The following is an 11,910-nucleotide window of genomic DNA, read 5'->3' as shown; positions in this document are numbered from 1 at the left end:
CAAGCAATATCCTTATGCAGTAGATTGGCGGACGAAGCTCAAGAATGAACGTTTTATAAGCTACAAAGCTTGAAGAGGATTTTGACATGACCACCTCGTCTAGAATTATGCCTAAGACAATAATTTTAAGGGGATTTCGTTTGTCCATTGTTTCAGTTCAACAATTTTAGCAGCTTGTCACTCATCTAACCAACAAATGCTTGGTTTTTCATTACTAAATGCATTGGAGTTACGTGAAGCATATGAAAAGAGAATCAGCGCACAGAATTAAGTATAAGAGATGAGACGAGAAAACCGCCATGCGAATATCATCTCGCGGGTGTGTTGAGCAGTGAGTTCGCAAGGGGAGCAACCACGACCGCTCGTTCGTTAATATTCGGTTTTAGAATTACTATGAAGCCCAGATCACATTCAATGCAAGTTGCATGATCAGTGGACAAGTGGATTCTTGAACCAAAGTTCATCTGTCGATAAAGGGCATTCGAAAGCAAACTAGCGCAGTTTTTTAGTAGCAACCAAGAGAAGCTGGTTGTTGATTTTATAGTACACAAGCGATCGGTGTGCATCAGATGAAATCTGAAGCAGTTTCAAACATCATGTACAAACCTTTTCGTGAGGCATAAAAATCCACTATTTTATGCGACATGTCTTGTTTTTATTTCAAAGCATGCAACCTTGTCGTCTGCTAAAGATACTCGTTTAGCTATCACACCCCCTTTCAGTGCTCAGCTGTCATGCCACCCGAATGAAGCACGAGAGCTGGGATACAATCAGGTTGCCCAAGCCTAGACAGGGGAAGTATACAGGCAGAGGTCGGGTTCGAACCACAGGCCTTCCGGTCAGTAAATGCGCCCTCTAACCACCGGGTCATCTCGCCCTGGCCTGATACACATTTGAAGCAATACAATTCAACAACTGCTTCCTAATTTGTTAATTATAACTCTGGAACATCTTAGGTCCAAACTTATGCCACTTATGAACGAAACGGTGGCGATTCGAAGTTATTGATGTCTCAAGGACTGGGTCAGTGAGCAAAACGATAGCGAATAGGCAGAAATTGCGGCTTATGAATCACTTATCCTGTCGGAGGCTTCGGTAGTAAACTGCAGTTAAAAAATGAGGACAAATTGACCAAAGCGCTAGTGAAAAAGAATAGCAAACCAAGCAGTGCTCTTGTGGCCATTAATTACACTGTAAAACTCATTAGCAGTAAGCCGCTATCCTAGTTTACAGTGGTGCATGCATTAAGACCAGAACAGCTCAGTAAGACCATTGTCCTTATCCTATCCAATCGATCCATTGAGCAATGTTTTTACCCCAACGCGAAGTTTCTACCAAAAAAGGTGAGAAAACGCCTCATTCGTGCTCTTTGCCTGGTACACCAAATATTAACGGTTTCTCGACCGGGTGTGAGGACCTAAGTGAGTTAAATTAATTTGTGGGGTCTTGTGGGTTATGAAGAATCCTGGAAGAGTTCACGAATAGAGCCTCGAAACATATCATACTTTACGCCCAGATATACAAAATATGTTTCACCGTCCGTAAAGTAAGTCGAGCCGCATCCTAATCCATTACCGCCAAATAGTTGCCATAGGTTGTTCCGAAATTGTGCTCTGCTGAATATTAGCATAGCTTTAGTTGACGGTGGCTAACGCTGTCTTGTTTTGTGTCGGTCAAACAATGTATGCATTCCACCTATGTCCCACATTTCTTCTACTTTCTGGGTATTATGGGTCAAACAATTTGAACAAAAGATTTTGACTTCAGTAAATGATTCCGATCAGTGATCGTTATTGTTGGTGGGACGCCAGCATACGACGCCGGGTCTAAAGAACGATTATACTGTTGCGCAGCTGTTTCTCGTGCACACCACTGAAGGACTTCCACTTACTAACTCACGAAGTTCGTCCAATCATTCTGCCTGTCACGTAGTCTATCGGTTCACATGAGTTGAAGTGTGGTGGGACGCCAGCATACGACGCCGGGTCTAAAGAACGATTATACTGTTGCGCAGCTGTTTCTCGTGCACACCACTGAAGGACTTCCACTTACTAACTCACGAAGTTCGTCCAATCATTCTGCCTGTCACGTAGTCTATCGGTTCACATGCAGTTGAAGTGACATACACAGACAAAACACACCACCTGGAACAACTGGAAATACCACGAAACAATCCAGGTCACAACCGAATCGCACGGGTCAAAGGTCAAGCCGGACCCGCAATCATCGACCGTTAGACCTGATAAAGCCAGCTAATGCACTGATCCAAGAACTCCATCAGAGTCTTATCGATAAACCTGGGTCCTAATTGTCGAAGTTAATCGACACAATGAGCATCAACTTTCTCGACCAAGATCTCATGGTTGCCAAGTCACTGATCGTATGCCCGATTTTACATGACGGACAATTGCCCGTTTTGCAAAATGATCACGCACTTTCACGTTCACGATTAAGGGAGTTAACATATGCCAACTTATCGCGACGTACACATTTTTCCTGCGTGGCAAAATGGATAACCCAAGGTGTTAAAGTATTTGATTACTTGTCAGTAGCTGTCGCATTAAGAGAATATGCACCCACTTCATCGGTGTTCATCAGATCCTTCTGTGTTAGCGTTGGTTGTTCCAAACAAAACTGGGAACACCGTACTACAGTTTTGCGGTTAGTATGTAGAATCAGTAGTGCACATCCTTGAGTGTACTGATCAAGCAAACTACGTCGCCTGTTTGGACGCCGCAAGTAATGTTCGCCCAAGATGAACAGGCAGAATAGGGGTAACGCGCTCTCCTCGCACGGGAGAGGTTTGCGGTTCAACTGCCTGCATAATCAAGCTCAGGCGCTGTCGATAAGTATTAACAAAAAAGTCCAGTGCCTCTCAACTTTAGTGCTGCTTGACCAAAATAATCGCGCTAGGACAGAAATAGGACCGTTAGAACAAAGGCGGTGGATACACAATCAACTATGGTACTTCATTTACTGACTCATTGTGTGGTTAATTCGGCTGGTTATTTATCAATCTTTTCAGACGATGAAATATTATTGTCTTGGATTCTTTAGATGACAAATTCCTTTTATGCCTTTCCGGGCACCTATCGTGCAGATCTTAAAATCAGAGAAATATTATTTCAAAAATACACAGCACATGCCTTTCATATATCGGCTTTTTACTGGATCTTTTACCTTAGCCCATATAACAGTGAAAATCCTGCGGCATTGTGCAGTTCAGTTAAGCTCAGTCTTACAACCGTGTACGTATGGTATTGCGGATAGTTCGTGTCGTGAAATACAAAAGTTATAGAAAAAAGAAATAAAAAGAACAGCGGATAGATATTGAAGAACAATTCAGCTTTGACACAGGTAGTATCACATCGCCATTCCAACCACTGATGATCAATCGAATCAATGCATCGTTAGGCTGTAACACCCTTTCGGTGCCTAGCTGCCTTGCCACCCGAAGGAAGCACGGGGGCAGGGATGCTGCCAGATTGAGCAAGCCTAGACAGAGGAAGTAGGGAGGCAGAGGTCGGGTTCGAACCACGTACATTCCGGTCAGTAAGTTCGCACTCTAACCAATTGAGCCATCTCGCCTCCAACTACTGATATGGTGCGTCAAAATGGACGCGCACCAGAGCAATCGGGAGCCTCCCTTGTGTTCTTTTCATGTTCTGTATCTAGGTCATAGACTGTCCAATGGGTACCTGCCCCAGGAAATAGGGGATGGGAGGCAGTCAATTAGCTGCCATTCGGAGGACATGACCAAGTCAGCGCAGTTGATGGGTTCGAATCAACTCGAAGATTGAACATGCGGTAGACCTGTAGCTAAGACCCTTTCGTTACCTTTCAGTACTATTAGTTTGATGCTCCAGTGATACGTACGCAGTACTTTCAGATTATCAATGATCATAGAAAAACAATCTTCTCTTTCCGTCAACGTACAGCGGCCAGGCTTCACATCTGTAAATTGAAACTGAACGGTCCACTAAGTTCCAGATGTTGAGTTTCATCGACGGGTAAATGTTAGATAGACTTCAGCGTTATCTAACCTTAGAGAAAGCAGAAGTGGATTTAGCAATTCTATCACTCATTCAGTAACGCCGCCGTCCGACGTAATTCAGCCACTTGGATACGTAAGGTTTTTCACCGTTTCTAGTGATTTTGAAGACAAAACCAGCTTTTGTAGTCCACTCACTGAGTGTTGTAATAACACTTTGCAACTCGAGGGTACGCAGCGCATACCTGGAGGAATTTCAATTTGGATTAGTTAGTGTCTTTATATGAACGGTCCACCACCGGATAGTAGAATATCATCCGCATACTCCAAGTTTTTAAGGTTTCCCTCGAGGAGAAAATTCTAGGGGTAGAATGCAAAGAAGGATTCTTTGACATTCAGTTCGATTAGTAAGTTAGGAAGGAAAGGTGAAAAAACATACCTGAAGTGCGCCACTCTTGATGAACTTAATAAGAAACCCAATTTGACTTCCGCACACCTACAAAATCAGCCTAAAGTGGTGATCAGGCTTGAGTACTGCAAAGATCTGCTTGGATATTTGCTCCACAAGGGGCAATCATGCCAGAAGGGCCGATGCGGAGCAACCAGACCGACAGCAGCGAGGACCGATACTAAGAGAAATAATATTGCGAGGTGGTTAAGCGGCAAATTTGCGACGAAAGTGCACTGATAATAAGGTCCTTTCCAGACGACTAATATGTCCACATTCTTGAGGGCAGCGATGGCGCCTTTTCATGAGGAAGTATAGGTTAGAAAGAGCCGATGCATAAGTCATCATAATTTACGGCGGCACTCCAGTAAAACTCACTGGTGCGTACATACGACAAAAGCCACGTATTCCGACAGTCCAAAGGGTGACTACCATCGAGTTATCCAACACTCAGAAAACAAACAAACCTTAACACAAGCCGGATTTGGCACCAAAAGTGTCTGCTATGCACCTTGAATCATTTGAAAAAAGTTTTTAACTGATTGAGAAACAATCGTTTCAGAGGGGCCTGGCAAGCCATCGGTAGCTTCTAACTGGACAAGGTTTCACTTACTAGACAACAGCTTTATCAGGCTTAACTGCTATGCCAACTGAAGGAAGCACGAGGGCCAAGATACTTCCAGATTAATGCATGTGATGGTTTTTTTTGCGGGAGGTGTATTGTTCAGTTTCACATTACTCTCGTTTTGAACAGTCGTCCTCCTGTCCTGGCGTAATTATTCATGTGAATCCACACCAAGGGCGGGAAGCACTGGACTAGAGTTTCGCTCTCCAAAGGGGGAAGCACTGGACTCGAGTTTCGCTCTTCCAGATTATTTAAGCTTAGACAGGGGAAGTCGAGAGGTTAGGTTTGAACCTCGAACTTTCCGGTTACTGAATTCGAGCTCTAATAACTAGGTCATCTCGCCCCCTAGGCAAAGTGAGGAGGTCACCAAGTTGGTCAGATTTTAAGGCAAACGGGGAACCAGTCAGTAAGACCACTTCAGTTTGGCACACTAGACAAGTGCCTAATACCAATTAAATAACATTAGTCCATTAAATATGAAATAATCACACAAATAATGTCAACTGAATAAGTGATAAATCTGGCTGCTGAATCAAGTGTTCAAGACAAGGCCATCATCAACAGCCAATCACTATATGGTTAGTCTGAGTCTCGTGTGGTTACTCTTCGGAGAGCGTCAGGTAGCACAACGCTCAGCAATGTGCACTGTTCTTAAAAAGCTAGTGTTGAAGGCTGTCGCATTAATCTATTCAGATTCTAAAAATTCTCCTCCTCACCATCATCATTGTCAGCTGTAATAACCGCGTACTTGTCTTTCAGTGGTAGTAGCTACCACAGTCTTGTCCACCGATAATCCGGGGAGGTGAGGTAGGTAGCTGTGCATTGGAGGCGATAGCTGATAAATTATTGCATAAATACAGCACCTTAGGTGTACTGTTGGGCGGGATGACTGGGGAGGGAGCCATGCATTGAAGGTGATAACTAGGATGCATGAGCGCCATTAAGGGCGTGACTTGTCCATGTCTTACGATGTCTCTAACAATTGATATGGCCCGTCTCGGGGCCCCCATCCAGATAGACGGCAATGACCAGTGCAGCTGAGTTTGCCGTTCTTGCACCTGTCGTACGGCAAGGTGGACATCACACTGATGAGACAATTAAAGATGTAATATACTACACTATGCTTGTCAGTAGACTCTAAAATACCGTTGGAAATTGTCGGTGGTCATCTTCGAAAGGACGCAGTAAATAAGGCGAAGGCCCTATAGATAGAGACCGAGGGGCGGGATGGCTCAAGTGGTTAGAGCGCGAATTTACTGACCGGAAGGCATGTGGTTCGAACCCGACTTCTGTCTCTCTATTCCCTCTGTCTAGGCTTGGGCAACCTGGCAGTATTCCTGCCCTCGTGCTCCCTTCAGGTGGCAGGCAGCTGGGCACCGGAAGGATGTTACAGCTGAACTTCCCAAACTTGAAATGTATTATGCTAAAATCAGCCCATAAAATGTTCAGAAAGGTTTGACCAACTGCATCCCTTCACTTTTCTTCTATTTCTTGCCTATTTGCTCAATTTGTCGCTCGTACCATGTACCAGCTTCCTGAGTTCCAGTCACCAGAAAAAAACACGAGAGGCCTAACCACGGATTTGAAGGCGACGACATAAACAGTCAGCATTGCACATTGCTCTCAGAGAACGGAATACTGAGTGGCTAAGCACTGGAGGTGATAGCATTAATGCATGAGCGCCTCCGACTGCGTGACTGAGTCAATGTCCGTTAGTTCCACCAAACCTCGACGTGTTGAGTCTCTGGATCCTCACCTATGGAGGTGGCATTTATCAACGCGACGAAGTTTAATGGTTAGTGTTTCTTTAATTCGTTACCAGGTCATAGACTGTCCACCCATCGGTCAGTCCCACTCAGAACAAGACTGGGTGACAATGGGTTTTCAAGGCATACGGTACGCTGGCACCCAAAGTACATGTCCTAACCAGCGTAACCTATGAAGCATGGGTAACTTATCGTAGGGGAACTTCTTCTTTCTAAAGTTGTTTGCCTATCCGATCTTCCCACCAGACCTGACCAATGCTTTGAAACGACGGTCAAAGGCTTCCGTACATTCCTTGCCACAAATTAATATGAATCGCATCACCTCAGGGTATAGTCAGTGTACAGTACAGACAAGCTGGCCTCATGCCCGCCGTAGGTGTTGGACGTCAGTAAGTAATGTTCCGGCCTTTCCGATTAGGATAGTTTCGTATCCAAACAGTCCACCTAATCTTATACAACCGTCCAAATAACCGAATTTATTTATCAAACTGATAAACTGGTCTGTGAGGATGAAGTTTGTGTTTGATCCTACACCGTCTTGTACCATCAATTCACATCGAACAAATGTGGAGTGCATACCAAACTGTGTGGCATAATTATTCAGGCTAGGTAAGATGGCTTGCATCTTTGATGAATTTGAACCAAGGAGAGAAATATAGTTCACATTCCCACTACTTGTGACAGAATCACCTGCAAGGATTTCGATTCCTATGGATTTAGAGGCAGGCGGGAAGTTTAAAACGGTACATCATTGACAAATTTGAAGGGAAATGGTGAGAGACAACAGCCTTGTCTTACATCTCTGAATGTGTTGAATTCGGACAAAAGCTTTCTGTACAGGATTACGTCCTGATGGAATCTGTTTTTTTGCTAACTGCCATTTCTCCTGTAAGATACCGTCCATTGTCCCCTGTCAATATTAGTCACGTTATTGGACGGACACTGTTTTAATGGAATACACAATAGGTCTATGCTCAACGGGACGTTTTGTCTTTTCCTGGGTGGCTGTTGTTGTGACTGTCGGTTGTGTAACATTGGGTAGCACTAATTCCAAACATGAAAAAAATTAGCACCAAACACCGGATCTATACGTTCACGTCAGAGGATTAATAATTGGATTACCGGAGGTCTGAAATACCAGGAAAGGAGAACCTTTTATTATTGGTGGGGTGATTCAAAGAAATCCAGACCAGCGAAATTTCCTCTTGCGAAATGTGGGCCACTATTTCCTGGGATTTTCTCCCTTGTGACACCATTATCGTCAAACTCCACCAAAGTTCCTGACGATCAACAGAGCAAAAAGCAGCTTTCAGGTCAAGAAAATAGATCAAATTAGAACGCTTCAGATAGAGGCGCTGTCATCATCATCATCATTGTCAGCTGTAATAACCGCGTACTCGTCGTACAGTGGTTGTAGCTGCCGCAGTTTCGTTCACCGATGATTTGGGGGGTAGGATAGTCAGCTGCGCATTGCAAGCGGGAGCTGATAAATTGGTGCATAAATCCAGCACTGTCAGTGGGCTGTCAAGTGGGGGTGGAGGTGGAAAAGGAGTAATGCTTTGAAAGCAATAGCTTGGATGCACGAGCGCCAAGGCACTGTTCAAGAGCTTGTATGTGAAGATATGGTCAATGCATCCTCGGCCAGGGCGAAACCCAGCTTGGTTCTCACGAGTTCACCTCTCGCAATAACCTGCACAAGCTAATGCCAGAGGCCACATCGAATGCGATGCCTATCAGGCTGGTGTAACGATGATGACCGGATGACGTTTCTGTACCTTTGTTAAGACTGGGATCAAGGTTAAGTCACTACATTCAGCGTTACTCACGACAACGATTTAGCAAATGAACTACCGTCCCATCTTATTCGTATATTTTTTCGCTGGTTTCCCGTCTTCTGCGGTTCGACTGACCGAGTTGGCTAAAACCAAGCGTGACTGTTGCCCGCAACAGGAGTTCCCTCCACCTCCCAGGCAATCCATCAGCGTTCTGTAATCCTTCGAACTCTTGAGTATCCAGCTTTTGAGGAATATGTATCTACTCATAATCTCTTGATTCCTTCATGCATTTAATAGAGGCAACGAGATTTGCTGAACTCGACGACGTCCAGTATGTATTTGATCCAGTCCCAGAACCTGAAAGCGCAGCTTCTATAACTCGCCATCAATCAACTTTCAGCTTATTTTCATCGTCAGAATGTCCATCAGTTTAAGTGGCTTCCAGAAGCTCGATAATTTTGAGCTCCTGAAATTCGTCCAACTTGGTAGGAACGGCAGTCTTCCATTAAAGCTCTTTATCGACAATCAACTGGCATATGAACCAGTTGAGTACATGCCGGGATTTCGGTTGATTGCCTGCAAGTGATTCGAAGTAAGCTTTTGTGGCGAAAGCCCGTACTTGCTAGGAGCAGACGATGGTCAGCAAACAACTGAAGCAGTTGCTCCCCACTATTCGTGAGCCGTGTATCAACGCAAAATTGAACGACCAACCGTGCCTATTCCGAGTTGTTCATCCTACTTGGGTGGGAGTTAGCCGGGAACCTCCCAGAAACCAATGTCAATCATGAATTTGGGTGTTGGGGGGCTGGATTGTCCAGAGGGAAATGACATAAACAAAGACGGCAAAATTCTTTGACTCCTATTGCGGCTGCAAACTGCAGCTTCCTACGGAGAAATGCTATCGCGACTTTACAGAAGTCAGGGACAGCACGGTAATTTGCAATATCTGCTGCGCATCTCGTTCGGGAACAATGGTGGTACTGAGACATTTGTCTCTTGGAGCAAGGATTCACGAGACGCATGAAAATCTCCCCGGTATTCTCTCAGACTGTTTACCAGAGAAGAAAATGCGTACATTGGTGGAGCGTGCGAACAGTATCCTCCGTTTTTGTCTTGCATACTTTGAGAATTTCCTCCGAAAGAAAGTTGACGGCGAACACGAAGAGCTGTCACGTTTCCTCCAGGTTTTCCCCTCATAATCCAGCACAGAAATAGCATTATACCGAGAGAAACTCCAAGGTAACTCAAGAACAGCCAAGTACCATGCACGCAATCCGCACTACATTTACATCATTCTCCAATACTTGAATCTTTCAATTGCGGAGATGCTAGCGATCCGTACCCAAGAAGATGGCGTGCATTGGAGATAAGTCAGAAGATAAAGAGGTAAATGATAGATTTTTCGTCCAAAACATGTTTGTAGTGACTGGTGGTTCTACCGCAAGCATGCATTAGAAAATAGTGGGTCAACAAAATGTTCAGGTGCTTAATTTTAGCATCTGGATTACTTATAAGGGCCAAAGTATCGAGAAATTTTCGCTACATTTGCCCAAATTAGGGTAAGTGGCACATAATATCGTATGTCATTCTGAGACCACCAGAGGCAAGAATAGCATGCGACAAAACCGTGCGTACAGCAAATTAATGCCTACTATCAGTCCATGTGATTGATCTATTATAACAAACAGACCTTCAGATCAGGATGCTCACTCAAGTTAGAGTACAAGCACGAGTGCCGGAAGTTGGAAAGTACTAAAGTGGGACTTATTCCGGTTCTGAAGTGAAAAGTACCGAGCCAGTTGCGTAAAGACCCGACGACGTTCACTCAAAGCGTGCAACAAAATATCCATAGCTGAATGTCAAAATACCCGGTAAGTATCCCCAGGGCAGAATGACACTGCACGACATACTCCCTCTAACGAAAGCCACTTTGTTGATCAATTAGTAATAAACGCCACAGTGGACGGAAGCGACCACACCACCAGCACTCAAGCGGTATTCCGGCAAACGAGAAGCTTGTTCTGGAGAAAAAGGTGGGAGAAAAACCAATACTTGGTTTCAACTGGGCGAGATAAGGGGCGACTCTGAAAATTCATACGACATGGTCGAAAGAGCTGTCTGACAATGTGATTTATTACAAACGATTTCGTCTTCTGAAATCCGCCAATAGAACGTACAAAAACATGCCACGATACTGGATGTCACCTACAAAAACAAAACCATGATTTTAAAGGACATGAGACATTTCCAAATGAATGAGCTAACCGACGGCTCCTTGACTGACAGAAACGGGGAATCCACAAGTGATGCAGGCGTGGCATCTCAAGTCTGCAGAGAACGCCAGGCAGCCCTGAGTTTTGCCCAAATTTGTCAAGACCTCTGATCCACTTGCTGTTCACAGAGGAGGACTGTCGTCAACTCGTGCGGAAGACAAACCCCTTCAGCTCGGTTTGATCAGACGAGATTCATCTAAAAATTCTGTGCAAAACATCGCTCATCCTCTCAAAGCACGTTTACTTAGTCAGTCGCTCGATGGAGGCAACCTTGTCTCTGTTTGAATGGAAAGGATCGTCACCCCAATCCACAAAACTGACGACAGACGATCGCCCAGTAAGTACAGGCCAATTAGACTCGTGAAAGGTGGTGGGATGTATCCTGAAGTAAGCCATCTCAGTTCAACTCTAACAACGATTTGATACACCCGGCGCGACATGGATTCCCTCAAACCGCTATCGTAAGAAGAAAGCGACTGTCACGCCAATCTACAAAACTGGTGACCGACTATCGCCTGGCAGCTTTAGGCCTATAAGGCTCACTGGCGTGCCGTGCAAGGCGATGGAACGCATTCTGAAGCGAGGCATCCTAGATCACCTTACTTCCAGCGATCTGAGATCTGCAGCTCAACACGGATTTCTCCCAAACCGCTCTGGCGTGACAAACATGCTCGTGTTTATGGACAGCTTAACCCAAGCCAAGGACGAAGGACTCATATCGGATGCCATATTTTTCGACTTCTCAAAAGCATTTGATAGGGTCCCACACGTCCCGCTGCTCCACAAACTCGAGTCTTACGGAATTCAAGGGAAAATCCTCCGCTGGATCAAGGCGTTCCTATCAGACAGATCATTCCGAGTGAGAATAGGCTCGACCTACTCCTCTCCAGCGCCGGTCTCCATTGTAGTTCCTCAAGGCTCCGTCTTGGGACCACTCCTGTTTCTGATCTACGTCAACGACCTCCCAGACGTTCTTGCGAGTCCATGTTTACTTTTTGCGGACGACTTGAAATCCTGGAGTTCCAATGCCAG

At 45.0% G+C, this 11,910-nt stretch overlaps 1 protein-coding gene across 1 annotated transcript in view; it reads left to right on the top strand.

Annotated features, from left to right (window-relative positions):
- The window catches only part of T265_14700 (hypothetical protein), a gene marked incomplete at both ends in the record, with an annotated part of 2,697 nt that extends 1,910 nt beyond the window's left edge, over positions 1-787 (top strand). The window contains one exon of the mRNA XM_009174850.1: positions 667-787. Coding sequence (XP_009173114.1) covers positions 667-786 — 120 coding nt within the window. The remainder of the gene's footprint in view (positions 1-666) is intronic.
- Between the last annotated feature and the right edge of the window lie 11,123 nt (positions 788-11,910).

The sequence above is a fragment of the Opisthorchis viverrini genome (genome assembly GCF_000715545.1).
Source record: "Opisthorchis viverrini unplaced genomic scaffold opera_v5_247, whole genome shotgun sequence".
Classification (NCBI taxonomy): Eukaryota; Metazoa; Platyhelminthes; class Trematoda; order Opisthorchiida; family Opisthorchiidae; genus Opisthorchis; species Opisthorchis viverrini.
The sequence above is the reverse complement of the archived record's forward strand: the minus strand, read 5'-3'. Positions and strand labels throughout refer to the sequence as shown.